We start from the raw sequence: 27,985 nt of genomic DNA on the forward strand, positions 1-27,985 counted from the left end.
AACACTAACACTTGTTATGGAGAAAAATTTTCAAAACTCCAGAGAGAGGCTCTAAAACCCACAGGATTATTTTGTTGCACTTATGCATGGGAACCTCTGCATAGACAATTCAGTGTCAGGCAAACAATTTGGTTTTTGTTTTCTCATTTCATGAGAATGTGTTTCTTGTGGGATATTATGTTTGTACTAAAAATTGTAATAATCTTTTAGCTATATGTGCATAAATATCTGATAGTTAACTCACGTGTATAATTGAGTCAGCATAGATAATATTTTTGTTGCCGAAGTGGAAAATATCTGTTTGGAGTGAATCATACGGTATTTTCCCTCATCAAACAATAAAAATCCAGAATATCATATTACGTTGAAAGTAATATTCCTTTCAATCCAACAAAAAATATATATTTCTGGCAGTACTAAGGAACAAGATTTGTAAAACAGAAAGACAAAAAATGGTGCACATTTAGTACTTTAGCCTTGTGAGAGAGGCCATCACCTGAGCTATCAAAGACCTAACATAATTTCACAAGAGGAAAAACGAACTCCTTGAGTTTACCACTTCAGGGTGCTCTTTATCCAATGCTTATCCTGTTCCCCCCCTCTAGTCAGAAAGCCAGAGTAGTATTTATACTCTTTAATACTATTATAGGCTTTCTGACAGACGTGTATTATATTTATGTAACCAGAAATCAGTGACACTCATTGAGTTGGAAAGTTACAGGAAATTATTAGTTAGTCCAGGAAGGAAGAGTTTAGTGCAAGAATCAAATAGAAGATTGCCTTGTTGCACTGAAAGAAGAAATTGTTTTGATTGAGGACAGTTACACAGTGTTTTGGAACAAAGCTTGTTTAATGTTTTCATTGATAACCGGCCCCTAAGAATAGGGCTGTCTTCACGAAATACAGAATCTGTCCTCAAAGAAAAGGGCCTGTTTATTGAACAAAATCTGAGAATTAATGATGGTTTTCTGTAAATATATCATTAAGTAAACTGTAAGGAAGAAGAGTTAGCAACACAAAAATAAATGGATATACCCTAGCTGTAAATGCTTTTGTGCTGAAAATTGGGAGGGGTCAGTTCTTACCATTGGAAGAACTTTGGGAAAGTCAAGAGGTAACTTCACTAAAAATGCAGGAAAGAAACCTGTTCTACTTTATATCAACAATGAACATTTGTTGGGACATGGACTGGAACATGTGTTTAGTTCTCTGGTAATTTTCCTAAACTCTGGGCTCAGAAAAATTGTTTTCGTGGTCACTGAATGTGTAATGTATACAAAAGCGCTCCTTCAAGCAATATGCATGCTGTAGTTCCAAACAATGCAAGTTTTTTAGAAAGTGTGTTCCCAGGTGACAGTGGCTTTCTCCAAACAGATGGGAAACACAGATTAAATTCCTCTGTTCTAAGTTAGTTGGCATCTCCTACTCCGTAGGGTGTTTGCATCATCATACGTTTCTGAAATGTTTCCAGGTAGATCATCTTTTTGAAGACAATGTAGATCCTTTGTTTGAATAGCAAAATAGTTCAAGTGAATGAGCATTAAAAGCTGCTCAAGATACCCTGACTAGCCCCTGAATTGCATATTTGATTTTAAAAGGCAGAGCTATCATCCTCCTTTCTGGCAGTTTTTGAAGTTTAAAACAGATTTTTATTTCCTCCCTCACCCCAACAAAATTGTTTGGCAAGCTGATCTCACATTCATGAGTATTTCTGCTGTAACTGAAATTAACTTGTAAGCTAATAAACTGTTTACTGAAAAATTAGTTACCAATTTCTATATTCCAAACATAGGCTGATGATCATCAAAACTACATTGGTTTTTGGCATTATAAAATTCAATTTCAGTCATTCCTAATGAAAAGGTGTTTGTGCTGCACTTGGTGCTATATTATAAACCTTGATGTAGGAATGAAGGATAAATTAGAAGTTTAAATATAACTTTTAACTTACAAGGATGATTCTTAGAGTCATGATCAACTCAGAAGTTTTCACTGCGAACAATGCTCGTATTGGCTTGAATACTAAGTATAAGTTTCTTTTTACCATCTCTCAAGACCATCACATTTATCTTGAAAGAGTTAAAAATTATTTTTCCAGTTGAAAAATCCTATGTGGTTTGTTTGTATTCTTTTGCTGGTTTACAACTGCCACATTGTCTACTCTCATCTAGTAATTCTGGCATTTATTGTTGATGCAATAGCTAGTAACATATTATGCATTTTATTCTTTTAGCTACACTGAAAGAACTCATATCGCAGACTATGGTGCGCTGGTCCCAGGAAGATCATATTCAAGATCCAGAATTAGTTCGGATTATGTACACCCTCCTTCGCAGGCAATATGACAGCATTGGTGAGCTCCTGCAAGCCCTGAGGAAAGCATACACCATTAGTGCTGCCTCTGTGAAGGACACCATTAATCTGCTCGCAGCACTGGGCCAGATTCGCTCACTTCTCAGCGTCAGGATGGGAAAAGAGGAGGAATTGCTAATGATTAATGGATTAGGGTATGGAATTAACATAATTTCATTTTTAAGTTTGTGTAAAGCTTTTTGTTACATTAGTAAATACCTTCAGTTTAGATCCTGGATGAAAATAACTGCTGTAGTAAAATGCAGATATGTAACAGAAATTTTCATTTTCACAGATCGTTCCGAGATGGCTCCAAATGATCTCTCTAGCAGTACTGTAGTTAAGCCTAATGCTTAAAGCTTCATCAAAGTACATGTTTCAGCAGCTCTGGAGAAAACAGATAATTTAAATCTTTATCGGTGTCAATACTACATCTTTTCCAAACTTAAAGCTCACATTATGTTTCATGCATGAATGAATACACTTGCTGGTGTCTTTTTAATTCAAAAGTTTGTGCAAGCAGTTAGGTAGAACGAGCAAAGTTTTCTTGTGATCTGAAATATTTCAAGATGCTTAGTATTTATTATGCCATCATCAGTGGCAACTTAAAGCATTTGAACACAGAAGGCTGCTTATTTTATCCTTTATAACATTAGAATTCTAAGAAATTGCCTTTATGTAACACCTGCTGATGTGAGAATATTTTTTTCTTATATCTTTTCTATGAATTACCTCTGTTAAGCAGCAGTATTATGGTGTATGCCTGCATGTCTATTAATACTCTTATGTGAACAATTGCCAGATTGTTGGAAGCAAAAAAAAAAATCACAGAGAATTAATTACTTCAGTTAAAATGGTGTGTTTAAAAACAGAGAAAATGATAGTATGGTTACCTGAGAACTGTATATTTTTTCTGTCGTTCATCAAGAGCATTGACAAGTGCTCTTCTTTACAACAGTTGTGAGGAACTTCCATTATTCTTAATACTTCATGATATTGATTTTGTAAGAATTGCAAGGACTAATCTCTTCAGTTGAATTGAGCAAGTCATGGTAACAACTCATTAGTTAGTATGTGAGAGGATTAACTAATTTGTCCCTGATGCTGAATTTTTAAAGTTGCTGAGAATTCTAGGAGGATAAAGGGTACGTTTTGTCTAAACTGAACACATGTAGCCCTCTTCCTAGAGGTGCTGTATTATGAGTCATCTTCCATTCCCAGTTTTCTGTATTTCTTCAAAGCAGGCATGCTGTCTGTTATTTGCTATTTGTTTTTAACAAGTTGACCTAAAATGTTAAAAATCCCTGAATTCCCTATTGAAAAACATGAATTGTGTTCTGCATTGTGAAAGCAATACAGGAAATTCTAGAACTTATTGAGAGGATGGTGGGCAGAGTGAAAATGTTAAAATATATCTATTGAAGGGGGCTGTATGCCAATTTACATCTTCTGACAGATTATCTAATTTTTTAAAATATTGATGAAACCTCAAATATTAAGTATATTTATTGTCTTCTACTTTGTGAACTGAGAAAATTAATTAAGGGGTATTACTGTAGAGACAAGCTTAGATTTAGATTTCTTGATCCCCATTCTCTACTTAAAACATAGCAATATATTCTTTTCCACTTAGATCATCACAGAATATATTTTTTCTTTAAACAGAACAGATGGCAAGAGCAATTTAAAGATGAAGAACTGACATTTTGAAATAATTTGAAAGTTTAGATTGTTATATAGAATTGATGAAAATTAGAGGAATGACAGCATATTGAAATGTGAACCATTTTGTTGTCAGGTGTTTTTTTATTATGCTGAAATCTAAGAATTTAAAATGATGCTAGTACAATGAATACATATTTCTGAAATCTCTAATATTGCATCACTGTTTTGACTTAAAATGGTGTTTCTTAAAAACACATTGTTGCCTTTTCTTCCATTTTAGGGATATAATGAACAACAAAGTGTTTTATCAGCATCCTAACTTAATGAGGGTCCTGGGCATGCATGAGACTGTTATGGATGTGATGGTGAATGTACTTGGAGGAGGAGATAAATCTCAGGTAATTCTACCATAATTTTATTGCGTGTTTTGCATTTTGAACCTTTCCAAAAGTATACTGGGATGTTCCCCTCAGGGGTACTGAATACCATTGAACAGGGCCCAGTGTAGGCATTGGCCAGGCCCCAGCACACTGCAGTGATTTGTATCTCTCTGGAATTGCCAGGGTGACAGCATACTTTTTTTCCAAATATTTTACTACTTTTTCAGGATTCTGAACTTGTTTAGGGGTGAAGTTCCAAGATGCTGGAGGTCCCCTCTGTCCTAGGTACTTGTCCATGCTATTCCACACAACCTGCCACTCATAACTATCCAGCCTCAGGGCAGATCTCTGAATTATATTCTTCAAGAGTTGTTTAACTTTAAACAAGACCTGAAACACATTCAGGAGACATAGCAATAGGAACATGCTGGTTTGAACATCCCAAGTCTATTCAAAATTCTCAAAAGCTATTGTAACTAGCCTGGAGGAGAAGGAAAGGGGAAGGGGAAGAGGAAGGAGCAAAGTGTCCCACTCTCCCCCTCCTCCACAGACTGGCTCAGCAGTAACTAAAATATCAGTGTGTTATCAACATTATTTTCATTCTGAATTCAAAACACAGCTCTGTACCAGCTACTAGAAAGAAAATGAACTCTATCCCATAGTGTCTTCTGATTCTATTAAAAATATTTTCATAGAAAATGTTAGTAAAATATCTACAAAAATACTTTACAGACAATATCATTATATCCTTCAAAGGGAATGGAGACCTAGAAAATTATTTTGTAACCTGTTGTTGTAGCGTTTAATGTGTCTGGCCACCCAAAATATCCTATTTTATGTCTCTGTCTCTAGGAAATGCATGGGGAGAGTTAGGTACCTCAGATGGAATCCACAACCTCACCTGCTGAATTGGAATTTGCATAGGAGTAGAAATCCTATGAAGAAATAGGGTGTATTTGGAATTTGATTTATTCCAGACTGTGGTGCCTCATTTTTTCTTTAAGTGTGAAAACTTCATTATTCAGAGCCCATAATTTTCTTATGGAGTCACAGGGCCACAGTCATGTAATGAAATAGCACAGTAAGACTTATTAACAAAGATTTTTGCACACCATTAGCATCGATTTTAGGTGTTGCAGTGGAGAGATGTCACAGAAAAAAACATTGGGCAGGGAACTATACAGGTAGAGAGGTGAGTTCCATGCCAGAAGTTTCCCTCATAAGAACTGCAACTTTGGAGGGAAAGTACTGCTTTTAAAATGACTAGCATCTGCTGTCTGTTGACCTTCTGCTGGCATGCTTAACTTCTAATCTGGCAGAGAAGTCTCATTTGAAATGTTGTTGACTGTAGGTAGAACTAGGCTGTCATCTGGAAAAGGTATGTTTGTGCATGCTGCAGATCTTTGACTTTGCAAAATAAGGTATTCTTCTGGATAAAAATTGGTGGGGCCAGAAACAGCAAGAATGCCTGGGTCAGCTGTGGTCTTATATACTCATCGGAAATTCTCTGTGGGCTTGACTAGTGAGTCACTTATGTACAGTTCAAGTATAGTGTTGGCATTGGGCAGTAGAACAATGCTTTTCCTGCTCTCAAGCAAGTTTCTCATGGCTAGATTGTTAGTATCTTCCCTTTTCCCAACTTCATGGACATTTCTTTCTGCTCAGTGCTATGGCTTCAAGAGATGGAATGAGGAACAATGCAATGTAGTCTTTTGTTCAGGGATGGGGCATTTTCCTAGGTTGTGGCACCAGATGGTTTAAACTAGATCACTAGCTTCTTGGGTTAAGTGAATGTATCATGAGGCTGTATTGAGATATGTAGTGAGAGTGTTATAGCTCACACTTCTCTGAAGGAACTGTGAGAAGGTAAGAGTTCGTCACTTTTAACTGAAGAAAATCTGTGCCAGGCTTCATTGCAGCTGTGCTGTTAATAAATGAGTCAGAAACAGATGAGAAGATGTGTGGTGGAATATGGTGTGGCTGAAGATACCTCAGTACCTTAGAAGTATTTTGCTAGTACTGACTAACAAAACCCTGGAAAGGTACTTCATTGGAGAAATGTATATCCCAGAAAATACTTGGGCAAGATTTCAGCATTTCCATCACAGTTAGATTTTAGTGTGTATCTTAATGCCTAAAATAGTTATTTTAAAGACCATGTCATTAATCTTATAATTTTGCAATCTTTATGTCATGTTGGTTTCTGGTGTTGGTGGTTCATTCATTTTCAGGGAATCCAGAGCAACATCCTTTTGTCTGTCATAATTAAATTGTTTTACTTCAAAATTATTTCTTACTGATTGAAAGTTTTTAAATTCCATATTCGTATGTATTCTTGTCAATAATGAGGAATTTCTAAACTGACGATTTTTTAAAGTATTGATGATACTGTCATTTTTTAAACAAACTTATGTCACACATTCTGTTAAAACCCCTGTAAATTTTGGGGAGTAGAGTCTTTGTTGAATGTTTTCATGAATGAATGAATGTTTATCATTCATGTTTGTCTACCCTGTGTTTAGGAACATTAATCATATATGATGTTTCTTGTACATAAAACTCCTTCATGACTGAAACAGAAAAATCAGCCACATATGTTAACAAAAATACTGTGCCAAAGTAAAAGTACAATTAACCAAGTCTCTGGAAGTTAGGAAGTGCATATGATGTCTTGAGTAGATACTACATGTCATATAGCTTTTAATTAAATAATCACCTTTTTTGCAAGATTGTTTTCCCTTTTAGTGAAAAGGTCTCACTTCTTAGAATGAATTAGAGTTGTTTTGTAAAGAGAGCAACATTTATTCGACATTGTTATAAGAAAATATAAGCAATATTATTTGTAGTTGAAAGGTATGAAGTGAAGGAGGCAGTATGTTACAGGAAGAAAAAAACCCATGATATTGTGATTAAAATGCTTGGATGTCACCTTGGATATTATAGAACATATTTAATATATAGAATACATTCATGCTTGTGCCTAAAGGTTGCTAGTCAGATTATTTAAAAAAGAATTCTTCTTGATGGTAATGAATTTTCTCATAGGTTTTGTGAGTATCCTTAGGACATAGATCTACAACTGAATATTGCACTTTTAAAGAAGTGCTATATTATGGTAAATTTAATAAAGCAGAAAACCCTTTAAACAAGCATAAAAATAATTATTGATCTTGATCTTTCAGCTTCTTTTAGTAAAATGTGAGAATGGCATAACTTGTTCATCTCAGATGTTATGACTAATTGCAACGTATGAAGCATTCTTTTACAAGTGCTACAGATGGAATTATTTTGTTTTCAGAGGAGAAATCCTTGCACATAATGTGCAGCAAGTAAAGTTTTGTTTGCTTTCAGTTTTAAAGTATTGGATAGTTCATGCAATTTAATGTTTTGTTTTATCTTATAGGCCTATGCATTGAACAACATAGGAGTCTTGTAGAAATGTTTTATGTGAAAACTGTGGTTTCTATGTATCACTGTGTTTGCTAGCCTGCTGATTGCTTTAATGAGAATTATCTCCCCATTTTTTTTCCCTTTTATGTCCCCTATAGTCCTCTGTGGAATGTTTTTTCAACAATTTAAACCTGATGGCCTAATGAATACTGAAATTAAAAGGAAAAGTGGGTCCTTTCTTAAGTTAGAAGCAAAGTAACTGTCAGCTGCTTGTCACCTTGGCAACTTCACTTTACTTTCCTTGTTAGGAGTTCAGGAAGAATTGGAACAGATTGGTAATTAACATATTTCACTGCTTTGTGAACTTTCTTCTTCAGCAGATCGTTTTTCCTAAGATGGTGGCAAGCTGTTGTCGATTCCTGTGCTACTTCTGTCGAATTAGTCGTCAAAACCAAAAGGCCATGTTTGAGCATCTTAGTTACTTACTGGAAAACAGCAGCGTTGGACTGGGTACGTCATGTAGCTGTAACGGCTAAAATCAAGACCTGGAGGAACTGTGATATCACGAGACTAGTATTTAATTTGTCTAGCAAGTTGAAGCATGTGGCCTGGACACCTTCCTGTGTAACCTCATCTAGGTGTTCCTGCTCCAGCGAGGGGATTGGACTAGATGATCTTTCGAGTTCCCTTCCAATCCCTAACATTCTGTGATTCTGTGAAGCCTCTCTGAATCTTAAACCACTTCGTGGTTTCACCTCTAACTTGTATATTTTTTCCATTTTCCCTTCATCTTTATGTGTCTGTAAATTGTGTTAGAAACAGAATAGTCTAAATCTGTGGTTTTAAACACCTTGAAAAACATAGGATTAAATTAATACATTTTGAATTTTTTTTCCATTCAAAATAGTTATGATTGGAAATCTAAGACTAAACTAATCCTTTATGGTGCTTGCTGGTTTCATCTAGTTTCATTTCCCTTCCCTATAAAGTTTAGGCCAGTGATGTGAATTTCATATTTTTCCTTTGGAACACTGAATGTATGTTTTTCAATGTGAGTGCATCAGATCTTGTGACATGACGAAAATTGTCTTGGCTAGCCAGAAGGTTATATTCGTAAGGTATAGCAAGGCAAGGTAGAGTGTGATTTCACAGTGCTTTAGCTGTTCATGGTGACCATTTCAATGCCCTCATTTGCCCATATTAAACACAGGAAATGGGATAAGACTGAAAAAAAGAAAGCAGGTAGCACTGAAGCTTTAAAGTGTCTCTTTTAGCAGAAGAGATGCATATTTTTAAATCTTCAAATTGATAGGGTTTTCCAGAATTACATAGTTAATCTGTTGCTCTGCTAAATAAATAGTGCAATATTCCTCTGATTTCCCATGTTATTAATACTGATTTATTCCTGTGCATTTAAAACCAGTGTGGTTGAGTATGTTTATAGATGTGGATGTCAGGTCAGAAAAAAGAATACAACATTTATTTTAACATTTTTCAGAAGAGTTAACCATGTTCTTGATTGAAGAACAGCCATACAGTGTACTATTAAAATATTTATGTTCTAGATTCCAGCGTGATTGCTGCCCTCTACTGCATGACTGTGATTACTGCAAACTGAATTTAATGATTTTTGATGAACTTTCTTCTGCAGCATTTCCTTCAATGAGAGGTTCGACACCACTAGATGTTGCAGCAGCCTCTGTAATGGACAACAATGAGCTTGCACTAGCATTGGAAGAGCCAGATCTTGATAAGGTAAGTGGTCACTCTGACCTGTTTACCTATTTAGTAAACACTGTACTTGTGCTAGAAGAGAAAAGGATAAGTTAGATCATAGTAATTTTTGGATATGGTCTTCTCAGAAATACTTGGTCTAGGTATGTGCTGTCTCAAGGTAAGTTTGATTGAGCAGTTTTTATCCCCAATTTTTCTTTATGCTTAGTGGAAATCACAGCAAAATAGATTTATTTCTTCTTCTGCATCCTTTCACTATTATTATCAGGTAGAAAGGATGACAAGAAAAAAAGACATGAAACAAGATAAAGACATATCAAGAAACCTTGTTTGGGGAGGAGCAAATTTGAGAATTAAGAGGAGAAAATGAAGAAAGGAAACAGGTCTTTTGGCTTAAATAAATCATAGAGATTGATGGGGACAGAGGTAAGAGCTAAGAGAATTGAAGGGCAGATATTTATAGAACAGAAGTTGGAACAGGATTTTAAGGGTAGTTGCGGTAGGAAATGGAATCTGGGACTTGGGTCACTGGCAATGAATGGTTAGGAATAAAGGGAAATGTGAGAAGAAGTAGGATGAACTAGAAATTGTGGGTAAAAGGATACAAAAAATGGCATTATATTCCTTTGTATATCCAGGAAGGAAAACAGATTAAGAGACAAACAATAGGTGCACAGTCAGAAGAGGAGAAAAGCAGGGAAAGGCAGTAATATGTGCTGGCTCAGCACTAGGGAACAGAAATCAGAAGGCAGGGTTTAATATGCATGGAGGAGAACAGTTAAGCACCTAAATGATAGCTTAGCACACAGAAAGCCTCTATGCAATATGGGAGATACTGTGGGGATGTTTGTGATAGTCATATATGCTGTGGCAGAGGAAAAGTTGGGAAATGGAAATAAATAGACTTAAGATGGGACTAGCTAGGAGGAGACAAGAATATGAAGGGGAAGGGTGTGAGAGAGCATAAGAATGTACTAATGATATAAAGGTAGCATTGGGACCAGTGACTGTCATGTTTTTATGAAAAGTACTATAGGGCAAGTCACTTAAACTGAATTTCAGTGTTAACCATTAACCACATATTCTTCATTTACTGATTGCTTACCTTGGAATACTGGGAACCCTACAAGTGCTCAGTGTTCAAACAGTAACAGATATCAGCTGCAACATGCACAGTATTCGATGGTGGAAAATCAGGCTGTATGTGTCTCAGACTGGGCTTCCCAAATTCATCAGTCATTTCAGCTGTAAGAATGGTAAAGTATTGGCTGTAATATATTAACTTTGGTGAGTCAGTAACTTTACCTAGTGCAGTATGTGGATGTTATTCAGTAAATAAATCTATATACTGAATGACAAGAAAAATCAAATACTGTATGAGTTTGATGGATGTGGCACAGAATATACAGCATTTCTGTGTAACTGAAGTTCGTACCACAGAGCCTGCATTCAAAGCAAATAACTTACACATATACAACTTTTGAACTTCTGCCGTTCCAAATTTGATCACTTTTAACTGTAAATGTGTGAATGTGTGGAAGGTGGAGGATTGCACAAGAAAAGTATTCCACAGCCTGATTACATACTGTAGTAAACTGAATAGATTAAAATTATGGGGTTTGGTGGTAGCATTATAAAATCTGAAAAGAGATTTATTCTAACAATTTTCCTCACATTTTTACGAGCTGCATCTCTGGACTCCTACAAGAGTGTATTCACTCATATATTCTGTATGCATACCAGAAAACTATCGAGTCCTTTTACGAACTACATATATTTTCCACCAAGTGCACTGAGTAGCTTCCTTACTGCGTACTGTAATAAGCAAATTTTTCACATCAGCCTGTTTTTCTGCTGTTGCAGCCTTTTGGAGGCAACTTGTATACTGTATCAGCAAGGTATAATTCTTCCTGAATTCATAACTAGTTTCTCTCTTAGGGCATTAGATAATGACTAAATATGATCTCATGGATGGTGGAATTGCTGTAGGGTGTTTAAGCAGAGTAACATATATCCCTTTTCCAAATAGAAAAACCTGTCTCCCTTTTGCCACCCATTTTTGGCTGCTTTCCATTGTAAGAAATTATATTTATATCTCTTTTTACAGATTCATGAAAAGTCATTGATGTTCATTACCTATTTCAAAATATATTTAAGTACTACAGTCGTGTTCATAGGTTGTCCTTTGTGTGTTTATATAAAAACAAAAATCACGTTTGTGCAGTTTTCTGCAAATTTCCTTTTAAATGATTGAGAAATCATTCTGTATGTTACAGAAATTCAGTTTACTGTAATTAAGGAAATTTGACATCATTTCTCAAAGATTTCTCTTACTTAATTTCTTCATAAGAAATGCTGTGTTATCTATTTAAATATTACAACAAAATTTAATCTTCCTGGTTACCCAGACTTTTAAAACTGTTCACTGATATTTATCACTCTTCTGAAAAATGTAATTGTTTGCATATCTATTAAGATTGGAATGAGAGTAAATAAACTTTTGATGCAATATGTGTTTTACAATTGTGGCAAATTAGTCATATGTGAGTATTGAAGTGATTTTAAAAGTTGTTAAATAGTATCTTAACTGTTGTTTATGTACTGTAAAAGAGATCTGAATCCCACAATATTTTATTCTACTTATCATATTCCATATTTGTTCATGTTTTTGTATTGTTCTGTCATCATATATTTAGATTACTTCAGAAATAAAGAGTGTTTGACTCTTTTCATCATCATCAAAAACAAGAACTGGAAACTAAGACTGATGCTATAATGCACTATGTTGGTAGTTTCTCAGGTGAAACACCTAGTATATATAAACCTTGTTTTTAAAAAAATGACTATGGTCATTTTGGTTTGTACTTAATTGTAGAAATATATTTCTAAATGTATGAATAAATTATTGCTTTTCTATTGTAGGTTGTTACCTACCTGGCGGGTTGTGGCCTGCAGAGTTGTCCAGTATTGCTGGCGAAAGGATATCCAGACATTGGATGGAATCCAATAGAGGGTGAACGTTACCTGTCATTCTTAAGATTTGCAGTTTTTGTCAACAGTAAGTGTATTTTCTTGGCATCCAAATTACATCAAAAGGTTTCCTTAAAGTTACTTTCTAACTGTAAAAATGTGTTAATGGGTGAAGAGAGTTGCATTTTTTCCTTACTCCTTTTGTAATTTGCACAATTTAATAGAGTAACCTGTTAAGGTAGCAAATGATGTTAGGAATTCTTTCAGTGAGTAAACTGTGGTATTTACATATACCACATATGCTGGTTATAAATATAACCAGTGAGCACTGATTGTAGACCTCTCTTGGCCACTATACCACTGGGAGATTTAGATGTTTGTAATAAAGCCATTATGCGTTACAAAAAACAACTTCCCAATAGGTCATATTTTTACATGGTTCTAAGGGATCAGTGTTTGTAAAGCACCCTTTGTACCTTAAACCTGATTTCTTAAAAAAAAATAAAAAAATCTTCTTATTTGATAACTATCTTCTGTGGGCAATTTCCTTTAGACATTTATGAAAGCAATATGCTAAAATCAAATTTAGATTATCTGAATGCCACTAAACAAAAAGCATTTTCCAGTTCATGTGGATATTTTTCATCAAACTAGTAATTTAGAGTAGAGGTTAGGTGAGATCAAAAGATTTGTCTGTTCACCACCTATCTGGTCTGCCAATACGGAAATTGTTTTAAAGGACAGCTAGGGAAAGCCAGAAAAGGAATAATTTCAAACAGTGTAATTTTTTGATTTTTGACTGTTCTATTCACGTACTATTGGTCTGAAATTAGCAGATAATACCTGAAACAGAAACAATAAACATATTTATTATTCAATTCAGTAAACATACCTGAAGCATGTTCATTAGTTGATAAGCCTGTAGCTATTGAGTGAGCTGCTAAACTAGCTTGAAAAAGTGCTGTAAGAAATTAGAGCAAGTTGTCATTGAGTTAATAAAGTATGTGTTTTTCATTGTTGATGTTAAAAATAAATGTTGACACTGGATAGTTAGATGAAGATAACTTTTATCTTAATTGCAATTGTTTATTTAATATGAAGAGTCTTTTGCTGGATGGACTGTTAGTCAGTAGAATGAAGTTTTAGTTTCAAATGTTTCAGCTGCTTTTTTTCTGAATAAAGCAGTTATGGGGGGCAGAATCTGTGCAAAGTCAATGGTCAGGGCACAGAATCATTTAGGTTGGAAAAGACCCTTAAGATCATCAAGTCCAACAGTTAACCTAACACTGCCAAGTCCATCACTAAACCATGTCCCTAAAAGCCCCATCTACGCATCTTTTAAATAACTCCAGGGATGGTGAGTCAACCACTTCCCTGGGAAGCCTATTCCAGTGCTTGATAACCCTTTTGGTGAAGAAAATTTTCCTAATATCCAATCTGAATCTCCCTGTGCACAAATTGTGGCCATTTCCTCTCATTCTGTGTTCCATATCAAGATCATAATTGTGTTTTAAGTGGGAAAAATACAATATTAAAAATTTTAAAGCGTTTAGCTGCTCCTTCTAGAGCCTGTCAGTCCCAGGTATCTCACCTACCACTGCCTTCTCTTGACTCTGACTTCCTGGTAGCACCACCTCTGCTCTCAGCTAAACCACAATTTCTAATCCTACTTTTTTGGCGGCTGAAAAGCTGCAAAATTCAGTTTAATATAAACTTGCTACTTGCATTTCTGTACTGCTTTAGTATTGTAGCTTGCATGTAAAATATAGATACTGATGATCCAAGCTACTGACATCACAAGTTCAGTGACTGTGAACTGCTTCTTTTCCTGTAATTTGTTTTCTTACTACATGCCCCATTAATTTCATATATTCCTACAGATTATAAGCATTCTTATAAGGTAACCACTGTGAATTTCTAAACTGTTGCATTTAACCGTAAACTGAGCTTTTGACCCAATTGCTATGCCTATTATGCTTCCACATGCCGTGAACTCTGCAGTCCATGAAGTTGTTAGTTACATAAAAAGAGTTCATTTATATTAAGGTTCCTCTTCCTAATGACTTTTGTTCAGCAAGCATCTAGATCACAACCTGTCTGCCTGTATTGAGCTTATACAATAGTTAAACCCACTCTTTTCCCTTTTCAAATATACATACAGTTTTCCACACAAAGCTGTTATCAGTTGGGTTGTTTCAGACAATCCATGACTTTTTAAAATTATTTGAATGTGATTTTTGTATATAGAAAAGATTAAATATTCTGTTTCAGGCTTTAAGAAGCAAGCAGAAGATTTAATGAATCTTTAAATATGCAGTAGAAAGAATCAAGAGATTTTACTCTAGGTATATTTAATCCAAAATACAATTTCATATTTTTTAGTCACATTGGGAAGATTAAACTCTGACATTCCTTGCTTCACTTACCCATTAAAAATCAAATAACTCTCATGCCCTGTCTTAGCTCTGGCTAGGATGGAGTTAACTTTCTTCATTGCAACCTGTATAGTGCCCTGCTTTTCAGTTATGGCTGAAACAGTGTTATTAACTTGTCAGTATTTTGACTGTTGCTGAACAGTGCTTGTGCAGTGTGAAGTCTTTCACGGTTGGTTGGTTGGTTTGTTTTTCCCAGTTTGCCCCTTCCACTGCTTCCCCAGCCCCAATGAGTAGGTTCAGGGTGGGCAAGAGGTTGGGAGGGGACACAGCTGGGACAGCTGACCCAGACTGACCACTGTTCCACACCGTGACATTGTGCTTGGCAAAAGAAGCTCAGGGAAAGGGGGAAGAAGAGGAGATGTTTGTGGTTATGGTGCTTGTATTCCCAAATAACCATTACACCACGTGCTGAGGCACTGCTTTCTAGGAACTGGCTAAACATCTGCCAGGGAAGCAGTGAAAGAACTTGTCTTCTTGCTTTGCTTGCATGCATAGCTTTTGCTTTCTCTGCTAGACAGTCATTATCTCAATCCATGAGTTGTCACACCTTCCTTCTGATTTCTCCCTGTCCTGTGGGAGAGGGGAGAAAGCGAGAGGCTGGGGGGTTGGCTGGAGTCAAAACTTCCTTCTGGCCCTCCCCAATAGCAGACTTCTTGCCTCTTGGGACTATTAGCTATCTTTACACCAGAAAGAGTAGTCTTTGCCAAAAAAAGCAAATTAATCTTCCAAAGTGAGTCTTTCTAGATTTAGTTTAGTGTAACTTTTGCAAGGCAAGTCTACAATATACGTTTTAAACCTTGGTATATTTTTGACAAAGGACATCCAATGCTGTCAACTTGATACATTTTTGTTTTCAAAAATAACATGTTAAAATTCAGGCGAAAATGCAGTTGTCTTCTGACTTAAGGATACCTTTAAGAAGAAAGTATGTATAGTGCTTTTTGGTCCTCAGGTGAAAGCGTTGAGGAAAATGCAAGTGTTGTTGTCAAGCTCCTTATTCGACGGCCTGAGTGCTTTGGACCAGACCTTAGGGGAGAAGGAGGAAATGGTTTGCTGGCAGCTATGCAGGAAGCTATCAGGATCTCAGAGAATCCTGCTCGTGACCTTCCCTCCCAGGCATATAAAAGAGAAGGGTAGGTAAATGTGAATGCGTGTTTGACAAATGATGATTTAATAGCTGGGTTAATCATGCTTGCAATATGTGGATAATAGGCCCTGTTGCTCAAGACATTATACAAACATAGAGCATTAGAGATTCGCATCTACAAGCAGTTGGCATATGGAATTCATAAAGCACTAGCTAGATAAAAGTGGAGTAAGAGTTAGAAGAGAACAAGCCTGAAGGGCAAAGCAAAGGAGAAGGTTATTGCAGAATGAAGCTAAGGTGAAGTGAAAGAGATACAGTAGAAGGTCAGTTATTACTGTTCAATTGCATGCTTACTGTAGGGATAAAACCCTGTAATCGGGTGGCAGAAGCAATTAGTATACCTGGTTAATAGTGCCTGGATCATGGATCTAGCTCCAGAGAGGAGCTGTAAACTTACATTACCAAAAATGCTCACTGGTATTGTTTACCTTTTAGTGATGATGAGGAGGAGGAGGAGGAGGAAGAGGAGATCGTGCACATGGGCAATGCAATCATGTCATTTTACTCAGCTCTCATAGATTTACTCGGACGCTGTGCACCAGAAATGCATGTAAGTTCATTTTGTCACTTGCTTAGAAAATGTAGGAGATTTGTAAACAGAACTGTACAGAACTGTGAACAGAACTAAACTGTTCTGTATTCAAAGGCTTCTTCTCATCAGAAGGTGGACTTCATTGCATTTCTCACTGTATCTGTGCAGATGTGGTTCCCTGCAAGCTATTTTATAAGGAATCACAATCTTGATTCCTTCTGTTTTGGAGGTTTTTTTATCATTTCAAGAATTTTTATATGACTATGGAATCAAAGCAGTGATGAACTACTAGTGGGGCACTTTTATACTACCAATGAAGTTTCAGAAACTGACCCTTTTCTGTTCTCTAGAAAGCCATAAAAAATAGTTTTCATAGGAATTTGATACAGAGCTGCTTTTGTGTGCACTGATGAAATACAATATCTACACCACATGAATACTTGGAAAAATGTAAAATAACTGCTTTGACCATAATGCCTGTAATAGCCACATGCAAGGTTTGGTTTTAGTTAGACTGACTTCTACTTGTCAATATTGAAAATTCTTTAGTAGCATAAATCCATCTGAAAATTCAATATGTATCTCAATACAACAAGAAGCAAGAAATCTAGCTTATAGCCTCCCTACTTACTATTACCAAAGCTATTAACTTTATTAGCTGTAAAGGTGTATGCAGCTGTCTTGTTGCCAGAGATAGTAGTCTCACATTAATAAAATTACTGGAAGAGATTTTCAGAGACACAGGTTGTGAACACCTGATTTCTGCTAGAAGTTGAAGTGGTCATCTCGTTGTTAATGCCTTTTGAATTTTTTGCTGTATAGAAAAACATGTAGATACATCAGACAGGTTTGCATCTATTCACAGTATAAAGAAGCGAGCTCAAAACCTGGCACTGTAGGTTCTGTAAGTAACATGAGTCTCCCAGAAATTTTAAGTTCCATCACTTTGATTTAGGAACCTTATCCACGTGGGGTATTTTTTGTGGTACTGAGAATTTAGAATATTGTGAAATTATTGATATGATATCAAAATTTGGACAAATTCAAAAGTAGGATCACCTGAAAATTTGCAGCTCCATTAGAGCGCTGGGATAAATTGAATTTCTCTGCATATTTTTCCAGTATTTGAAAAAAAGAAAATCATATTAATATCAGTATGTTGAGGAAATTTTTCTTATGTCCTTTGGTACTAAATTCCTTAATTGATAAACTTTTTCTTAACAGCTCATTCAAAGTGGAAAAGGGGAAGCTATTCGAATCAGGTCAATCCTTCGATCTCTAGTACCAACTGAAGATTTGGTTGGGATTATAAGTATACCACTAAAGCTGTCAACAGTTAACAAAGGTAACTTCAATACTTCTACTAGACCTGTTCATCTTTTTATAAAAGCCTTCTGGCACATAAGACTTCAGTCTAAAACAGCAGTTTTGTTAGAATTGAGTACAAGCAGAGAACTGTTCTTCAGATTTTAATTAGAAATGTATCTATGAGAGCTGCTCAAGTAGAATAGATACTTATTCCTATGGAGCAGAGAATGTAAGAACATAAGAAATACTTCACAGGATCACACTAATGGGCCATCCATCCCAGTATTTTGTCTCCAGCAGTGGCTGTAGGGATGCTGTCTTTCTAGGTAGAATGTGTAGGCCTGGACTTAGTCCCTTTGTACTTCCACATCACCCAGTCATTTTTTAGAAAGATTGGAGAGTACCTCCCTCTCCAATAGTATGTTTCTGGACATAGTGTCCAAGAATGTATCTGACTACTTTGGAATAATGTCTGTACACACACACACTCCTGTAGCAGTAAGTTCCAGAACTTCACTATTTGCTACATAAGGCATTTAAAGCAGTGAGGTTTCTGGTTGGTTGTTTTTGTTGTGTTTTTTTAATTTACACTTTGCTTCCTAATTGTAATTAAAAACCTTGAATTGTAGCATTTTTGGATTTGGTGTATAGCAGTTCAGTCACTTTTTCAGCTACATTAACCATTTTCTAAATCTCCATTATATTCTTTCTCAGCCCTTATTTTGCCAAATTGAACCATCTCAGCCTCTCGTAGTCTCTCATTGTAACTACTCCATTTCCTGAATCATTTTAGTTGCCCTTCTGTGTACCTTCACTATCTCTATTCTGCAGTCCTGATATGTGGAAAACATCTGTGGGGTGTACATAAGACATGAGCAGGTTGTATGGATAATGTGAGCACAGAATAGTTTGGTTTCTGTATTAATTTTCTATCTTGTATAACATCAAAATTATGCCCTCTCTCATATTCTGAATAACTCTTTCTCATGGTGCCAAATATCTTTTTGACTTACTTGGTTGCTGCTGTGATGGTTTCACAGAATTTCAGTGTCTCAGGATCTCTCTGTAAAGTCAGTTCCAAGCTCAGCATCATGTAGGCATGTCTTATTTTTCCGCAGATGCATTAGCTTAGAGTTGTCTGCATTGAAGTGCATCTGTCTTTACTTTGCCCACTCAGTTTTCATAGAATCACAGAATGTTAGGGACTGGAAGGGACCTCGAAGGATCATCTAGTCCAATCCCCTGCTGGAGCAGGAACACTTAGATGAGGTTGCACAGGAATGTGTCCAGGTGGGTTTTGAATGTCTCCAGAGTAGGAGACTCCACAACCCCCCTGGGCAGCCTGTTCCAGTGTTCTGTCACCCTCACTGTGAAGAAGTTTCTTCTCATATTTCAGTGGAACCTCCTGTGTTCCAGTTTGTACCCATTACCACTTGTCCTATCATTGGTTGTTACTGAGAAGAGCCTGGCTCCATCCTCGTGACATATTTATAAACATTAATGAGGTCACCCCTGAGTTTCTTCTTCTCCAAACTAAAGAGCCCCAGCTCCCTCAGCCTTTCCTCATAAGGGAGATGCTCCACTCCCTTCATCATCTTCGTGGCTCTGCGCTGAACTCTCTCCAGCAGTTCCCTGTCCTTCTTGAACTGAAGAGCCCAGAACTGGACACAATATTCCAGACGTGGTCTCACCAGGGCAGAGTAGAGGGGAAGGAGAACCTCTCTCGACCTACTAACCACCCCCCTTCTAATACACCCCAGTATGCCATTGGCCTTCTTGGCCACAAGGGCACAGTGCTGGCTCATGGTCATCCTGCTGGCCACCAGGACCCTTTCCCCTACACCGCTCTCCAACAGGTCATTCCCCAATTTATACTGGAACCTGGGGTTGTTCCTACCCAGATGTAAGACTCTACACTTTCTCTTGTTATATTTCATTAAATTTTTTCCCGCCCAACTCTCCAACCTGTCCAGGTCTCACTGGATGGCAGCACAGATGAGTTTTGTTAATGTTTTAACCATACAGAAGAATTTAGTGTTCTATAAAGACCTTTAGGCTCCTTTGTTTGCTTCCTTTTCCAGGTCATTGATGACCCAGGATAGACCCCTCTTTGTCTTTTCCTGAGTAAGACATTGCACATGTGCATTGCATTTTAATTGCTTTTGCTGTTTCTTGGAACTGTGCTATTTATTTCTTCCCTGGAATTTTCAGAGGAAGTGAAAACCAGACGTATTTGCTTTGGGCTTGTCCTCATCTGAAGAAGGTGCTCCTCCACACCTATTGTCTTCTCTCTAATTTCTAGGTATAATGTTCCAGTCTGACCTCTAATGTTCAATCCTGGAAGCCTGATTTCTTTTTTATTAAGGTGTGGGTGATTTCTGTACATGTTCATTTTGTCTCAAAATAATTCACCCTTTTATAATCAATCTAACTAAATTCTTCTTCTCAACACCACAATCTCACCCATCCTTTGAGACTCGAGATCTCTGCCTTACTCCTACAAGGTCCTCCCATATAGACAAGTTATCATGGAATCCATCATGAAGCCCCCAGCTTAGTGCCTAATACAGCAATCTCTCACCTCCACTATCTGCTTCTTCATATCCTTGGAGACCCTGTCTCCTTCAGGAGAATCCTATGTGCAGTGGGACATACATAGAGGAGAGGAGTTGTTCTTCTCTTGAGAGATTAGATCCTCCCTTCCCAGATATATACACTCCTTCCCAAAGACTTATGTCCTCCTCAGTACCTCAGGGGTTGCCACTGTGGAGTTGAGGCTGTGCTACTGTGTTGCTGTAGGACCTATTCATTTCTCTTACTACTCTGATTCATCCATTCTCACCTCTGAGGAATGAGACTACTCTCTGAAGACCCAAACACTGTGTACTGTGTGTACGTATAGAAAACCTGAATGCGTGGCCTGGCATGGACCTGCTACTCTCTCTGCATCAAACTCCACAGATCCCTGTCTGTGCCTGGAAGCCTTCCTGTCACTGAGGTTAAAATTAAGTTTTTGCCAGTGGAACTAACAGACTTCTCAACACTACCTGTTAAAAGGAAGTCAGCAAAGACCCTTGAGTGTTCACTTTCTTCACTCTGGAACTCAAAAATAATTCAAAGTCAGAGTTCAGAGTGCAGAAGTCTATTAATGATGGTGTTCTTACCTGTTATGCAACTGCTGAGTCTTTCCTATTAAGCAGTAAATGTGGTTATGCAAGGGTGGATTTATTTCCACAAAATAATGTACAAGGTAACCATACAAACTGAAATTTTCTATAAAGCATAAGTTCAACAGAGTATGAGGTTTGTATGGCATATGATCTCCATGTTTCCTATTAATTTCTCCATGTTCCATGGGCTATAAACTCCCAGCCCTTTTCTTCTAGGGCGAAATAACTTCATCCTCATTCATCTGCTTCTGTTGTCCTTTCTGTTTCACAAGAATTGTCTACTCCCCTTTACAGTCAGAGATGGCTTCTCTCTTACACAGTTAATTTCTGTATTATTGTTGTCTTCCCCTTGGATTCCATGTTCTTTCTAGTCTAGTTTACATGAGACAAAAATTAAAATTCGTAACTTTCTTTGACTTCACAGTTACTACATATTTTTAATATTTGTAGCAATCTTTATCTTTAATTTTACCGTAGAAACGTTCTCTGTAACAGTAATGAAACAACTAGAGTACTTTACCATTCATTCTTAAGTTTTCATTAGAGTGAAAGATTGATAAATTACAAAATAATAGGGTTTTTAAAATAATAAAAACTTAGTATTTTTTTCAGCATACAAGAAAACTGAACAAGAATATAATTTTCATTGAACATGTGATTTTTACACATTAAATGTAATTATAGTGTATTTCTTTGTCTTGGTGTTTCTTGTTTTGTCTGTTATCTACTATTAAAAATTGCATTATATATTTGTGTAGATGGCACAGTAAATGAGCCAGACATGTCTGCAAATTTCTGTCCTGATCATAAAGCACCCATGGTACTCTTCTTGGACCGTGTCTATGGTATTAAGGACCAAAGCTTCCTCCTTCACCTACTGGAAGTTGGATTTTTACCAGATTTAAGGGCTTCTGCCTCTTTGGATACAGTAAGTATTTTGCTGTGGAGTTCAGGTGCAGTGGCTGGATATAGTGGCTTTGTCAGTGTAAGAAATGGAATTTCAAATCAAAACAGCCTTATGGCATAAGCTTGCTGTAAGCACAAACATTAATAATTCAGTTACTATTAATTTATAGTGCTTAACTCTGGTCATAAGCATTCAGTTCTACCTTATGAAGCAGCAGTGTAATATAGTTTGAAAACTTTTAATATAGGCTTACAGTAATTAAACAGTAAGTACACTGGATATACTGCAATAGGCCTAATGATTCCTTTAATTTCATGTGTGCTTTTGAGAATTACACTGAAAAATCATCTATGTGTGGGTATGAAGAAATTAAGGGAGATGAAATGTGCTACCTAATGTTTCATGTTTTTTGCTAATCTGTTCAAAGAAAGAAGCTGCATATTCTTTTTTGCTCCTATTAATTCAGAGTTCAGTTTGACAAAAGATAGGAGATAATGATTGACTTGAATTTTCTCCAGCTAAAAAACCCTAGCTTTTGTCCTCATGTGTGTAATGGGAATATCATATTAGCACCAAGCTGCTAAGGTGACCTAAGGACTGTTTCATTATTATCTTGTATAGACTTCATATTTAGTAACCTTTACTCCATGTGACACTAACAGTCATTTACTACTTCATACAGGTTTCTCTGAGTACCACAGAGGCAGCTCTTGCACTAAATAGATACATTTGCTCAGCTGTGTTTCCGTTACTCAAAAGATGTGCTCCCCTCTTTTCTGGAACAGAGCATCACGCCTCTCTGGTTGACTCCATGCTTCACACAATATACAGGTTATCCAAGGGACGATCACTGACAAAAGCACAAAGAGACACTATTGAAGACTGTCTGCTTGCTATCTGCCAGTATGTATGATACCTGTGTACGAATTGCTTTCTTTTGTGCAGTATATGTATCTTAATAATTTATTTGTGTATAATGTAGAACTAAGATTATTCTTGCAGGAAATAAATGCCCAGAATGTATGATATGATTTGGTAGAGGGGTGGGGTGGGGGAGGTGGTGTTGTTGTTTGTTTGTTTGCTTGTTTGTTTTTCCCCTAGAGAAAATATATTTCATTTTTACATTATGGGTACTGCATTATAAAGCTGTTACATTGATATGAGCTTTATGGTGATACAGGATAAATTCTGATTATTTATAAAAACAAAACCTCAGAAATTACTAAAAATGTTCTGGCAAATCTGACACTGAATATGTGTTGGAGATTTAATGGATCAACATGTTTGTAATTCTGATTGTGATTTGAAGAACCTTAGCTGTAATGGGGGGTCAGGGAAGAGAGAGAGAGAAAAACTACCCCCCATTCTCTAAATCCTAAAAGCGATCCTAAAACCGATCCTAAAACTGAGTGGAGCACTGTAGTTATATCAGGAATTGAAATTCAAATTTGCCAACTGAATTGTAATTTTTGACCTTTGTCATAAGCTGTAGTGTTACTTGTTTATGCAATGAACTATGAAATTAGTAATGCAATGTGCATTTTCTGTTTGTGCATAGCATTGGACCCCTGCCAAAAAGAGGATATAGTAGAAATGGAAAAGCCTAGCAAGAGGGATCAACATAAGAAATAACTTTGCTTCTTTGGAACAACTTAGTAGACCAGGAATCAGCCTGAAAAAGTGATGACTGAGAGAGAGATGAAAGGAGCATTTTTACATTGATTTTGAGTCCATAGATCATTCAAATTAAGTAGCTAGAAAAAAAGAGCTGGATAATTTATTCAGTCTTCCAGTAGATATTTATTTCTTATGAGAATAATCATGAATGTATTTCCCAGATCAGTTTCAGTTATGAGTGTTTTGTTGCCTTTTAGTGTCATATTAGAAACCATTCTGTTAGGATAATATTATTTTTCTTTTTCTTAGATTTTTCCCTCCATATTCTGAAAAACATGTAGCACCCTTCCCTCTGCTGTGATATGCCAGAATCCTACGTGTTGTCTATTCACTTAAAAGAGTCCCGAAGTAGCACATGTTCTGTGCTTTATCCTTTTGTATGTAGATGAGGCATAGTGAGATTCCTTAAGCACCTACCATTGGTTTTTCAAAATACTTTTAATGAGTGATTTGAATTTCCATATGCAAATTGATTTCAATTTTAATTTCATTTTACTGGACTGTATGAATTTTACTAAGAACTTCTTTTTTTTTTTTTTAATTACAGCCACTTACGTCCCTCTATGCTACAACAGCTGTTGAGAAGGCTAGTTTTTGATGTGCCCCTACTCAATGAATACTGTAAAATGCCTCTTAAGGTAAATGCTTTACTTTCTGTATATGCATTCAGCGCAAAACTTACTTCACAATAATCTGTCATTGTCATGTTTTTAAAAACAGAACAGGAGAGGGCTGAGCAATGTAAAGTGACCTCTGAATTGAAAATACTGTTATTGTCTTTCGAACTGGATATAATGATTACAGTTTTTGTGAAATCGTACCTAATGCAAACCGTACAGAGTTGATGATGAGATTTTGTTCAGTGAACTGTTGACTTTTTCACTGCTTCAGGAAAAGTGTATTTGAAAGTATCAAATTAAATGTTAGCATTATCTTGATATTTCTTCTTCTGCTCTATACAACTATAATAACTCTTTGTAGCATGCATTGCTCAGGACTAAATTTTGAGTGAAGTCTTCAGAGAATATCATACAGGGAACATAATACACCTTTTATTTTTTGAGCAATCTTTAACTGAAGTCTTATCTATCTTCTTGTTCTGTAAATAGAGAATTACAATTGTGAGATGATAAATAACTTTTCTTAAGAATTTTTCTGTCAGGTTTGTGTACTGTTCCTATTGGAATAAAAGGGCCTGATCTTAGGTCTGCAGAATTGGAATTCTGTCATACTCTAAAACAGAGCTGCCAGATTCACAGACATATTCGGGAGCATCAGTAATTTTGGAGCAAAACTGTGGTAAAGGGGGAGTGTTTGATTTGGGGTTTTTATTGTTATTTTTCCTTCTTAAACAAAAATGCAGGAAAAATCAAAATGCCAGGATTTTAGTTTGATTTTATAAGAAATTTTAGAATTTCCCATGGGATAGGAATTTTTAGTTTTAAATAATTCAGAAAAAAATTGAGATTATGTGGAAAGTGCACCAATAATCATGTAGTCTAGCTCTTTAACTGGTGTATGACAGATTGTCTGTGCAGTAGTTCTTTCCATAGGTTTTTCCAGTGATGAGGAGGCACAGCTGAAAGCGGTATAGTGCAGGTGTCTTTTGCAATGTTTTCAACAGTACTGAGGCCATCAGCTACAAATGACAGAAGTAAAATCAATTTGAATTTGTAAAACTTTTTACCAAAATCTATCATGTCCTGTTTTATTCCAATTTCATTCTGTTTTTATTGTGTGAGCTAACCTGTACTGAAATGGTAAGAATCCCGAAATTTTATAATTTTGCTACTCACTGTCATCACTGAGCATCCCACAGCAGCTGTTGGGGCTTTATACTTTCACAGCATGGGCTCTGTTGTTCTCCCAAAGAGAAAAAAGGTCATTTTTATGAGCTGTTAGAAATGAAGAGACAGAAATAAATCATGATACTCATGTAATTGTTTAAAGAAATACTGGTAATTCAGACTTCACTAACTGGTATGTTATTTTGTTAAATATTGACGTTTTATGTGCATTTTTATTTTCTTGAAAATCTAGCTTCTGACAAATCACTATGAGCAGTGCTGGAAATATTATTGTCTGCCTTCAGGAATGGGAAGCTGTGGAATTGCAACAGAGGAAGAATTACATTTAACTGAAAAACTTTTCTGGGGAATATTTGATTCTTTGTCTCATAAGGTAAGAACTGCAATTCACAGTACAGTATGGGATGACTAAAAATAGTATTACAATGATAATTTGCCATGCCAAGTACAGAAAGTTCTTACTTTAACAAATTTTCACATAATATACAAGATATGGCAATGAATGCTTTTGATGAAGTAACTTTCTAATGAAAAATTGAATGCTGAATCTTGAGAGATTTTCTCCGAAGTAATGAAATGTCAAATCTTTGTGTTGATATACCCATATAACTTGACACTAATAATGAGGCAGATTGTGTGCAGCACTAATAAGTCAGTGTTGTCTCCTATCTTAACTCTACTCAACTTTTTAAAAATGTTGTTTTACTGGTATAAAATTAATGTTAAGAAATGTGTGTATATACTTGTCAAATTGTTGGTGTATGTACAGTAAATTAATATTGTCTGGTTTCAAACATACACTTGTATTTTGTTAGTTTTCTGGTTATCGCCCCTCTTAAGAAAAACTATGCAACATTGTTAGAAATAAGCATTTTTTCCATTTTCCTGTTTCAAAGTATGCTCTTTGGATTTTTTCACTTACTCATTTTTTCTCCGAGTAATATAAAGTTACACTTCTAAGAGGAGAAATGCCTTACTGAATAAATACTTTTTGAACTTGATTGGGCTCAAAAATCAGGTTTTCACTATGGTACCATGACAAATTGTTTCATTGCATCTCACTGAATTTATCTTCCAGTCATAATCAACAAATTTAGATGATTGTTCTCTAGACATTCTGGTTTGTAATATTGAAATCAACATGATCTCTGCATTATTCTAAAATGGCTTTTAAAGTCTTACTTGTATTTTATTTTAGTGACATTTACGCTGTGACATTTACTCTTCCTGCTGTCACAAGTGCAGAGAGTGTCAGGAGGGCCTGACACAATGAAATGTTTCCAATTAGTGCATCTTTGCTTTTTACAGATAAATGAAGATTATATGTTTCTGCTAATATTGGTGGCTCTCTATAACAGCATTTTCATTTTTCTGTAAATGGTTATTAGTCCAATGAGACTTGTGCAAATCTGCTGAGATGCAGTGTTCTCTATTGTCCTGTATTGTACTGAAATATTTACAGGTTTGATGTTTTCATGGCTTCCAGCTGTTGAGAGGAAGCAAGTTACTCTGTAATCCCACTTTTGTTTGTGCCATTAACACTAAAGACTGTTGCAACAAAACTAGAGGAAGTTGAAGCCTCAAAATTTTAGGCATTGTTTTTGCTGTGATAGAAACATATAATTTTATCAGCAAGTCTTTTCAATAGACCTTAAAATCGTTCTTCAGCATTTTCTTGACACAAAGTGGTCATTCAGATTAATAGATGCATGCAGCTTTTCTATTTCTAATGGTGAAGCACGAGAAATATTTTGCAGTGTAAATTTTTTTTTTCCCTATACATGCTTGATTGCTGCCTCTTTCATAACACCAAAAAGATGCCTATGCTGAATAAAACTGTATTCAATAATTAGAATAGCATCAAACTCTTGCACTGTAGTGTTCATCAGTAGATCTTAGAAAACTTTAAAGCTGTATCATTATGCCCATGTTACAGATGGGGAAACTGAAAGATAGATAAATGTCTTTTTTTTTTTTCCTAAGCATACTAAGAATATTGCTTGAGAGCTGGAAGGAGAACCTTGGCCCACAGTGATCTGTTGCTACTTCCTCCAGCACAATTTTTTTTACAATCTAGTGTGCAATAATTGACCTTGAACGTGTTACATGGCAAGTTACTAAGGATAGAGTCTTCAAATGTAATTCTACCTTATATTTTTATATATCAAGTACTTCTGTGTTGTCTCCATAGCTTAAATGAGTAGAAGAACAAATGTGCTAGTTCACCTCTTAGCAGGACCATTTTGAAAAATAATGAACTGATGTTGCTACAGTAAAACACGATTTTGTGTAACTAGTATGATTTTAACTGAAATAGATCAGGTGAAAAGATGGAGAAGTGGCAATAGCTTCTGCAGTGAAGATAGGAATTAGTCACTTTAGAACTATGACAGTATTTTATAGATGTCTGTGCTTCTATAACTAGGCAAAGAACACTTGGCTCTTTCTATGTAGACCTTAACAGCCCAAAGAAAGCTTAAGAGTCATACTTGTATATACCTATACAAGTG

At 36.0% G+C, this 27,985-nt stretch overlaps 1 protein-coding gene across 10 annotated transcripts in view; it reads left to right on the forward strand.

Moving 5' to 3' along the window:
- The window catches only part of RYR3 (ryanodine receptor 3), a 242,759-nt gene that overhangs the window by 135,077 nt on the left and 79,697 nt on the right, over window positions 1-27,985 (forward strand). For 6 of the 10 annotated variants that reach the window (XM_082058587.1, XM_082058594.1, XM_082058592.1 and 3 more), the window contains 12 exons: window positions 2,234-2,507; window positions 4,298-4,415; window positions 8,165-8,297; window positions 9,439-9,542; window positions 12,444-12,579; window positions 15,879-16,059; window positions 16,509-16,623; window positions 17,830-17,950; window positions 21,842-22,011; window positions 22,673-22,893; window positions 24,215-24,305; window positions 25,708-25,848. In XM_082058587.1, coding sequence (XP_081914713.1) covers window positions 2,234-2,507; window positions 4,298-4,415; window positions 8,165-8,297; window positions 9,439-9,542; window positions 12,444-12,579; window positions 15,879-16,059; window positions 16,509-16,623; window positions 17,830-17,950; window positions 21,842-22,011; window positions 22,673-22,893; window positions 24,215-24,305; window positions 25,708-25,848 — 1,805 coding nt within the window. The remainder of the gene's footprint in view (window positions 1-2,233; window positions 2,508-4,297; window positions 4,416-8,164; window positions 8,298-9,438; window positions 9,543-12,443; window positions 12,580-15,878; window positions 16,060-16,508; window positions 16,624-17,829; window positions 17,951-21,841; window positions 22,012-22,672; window positions 22,894-24,214; window positions 24,306-25,707; window positions 25,849-27,985) is intronic. The other 4 variants (XM_082058590.1, XM_082058591.1, XM_082058588.1 and 1 more) reach the window with 1 other exon arrangement.

Source organism: Streptopelia decaocto, assembly GCF_964273445.1.
Source record: "Streptopelia decaocto genome assembly, chromosome: 7".
Classification (NCBI taxonomy): Eukaryota; Metazoa; Chordata; class Aves; order Columbiformes; family Columbidae; genus Streptopelia; species Streptopelia decaocto.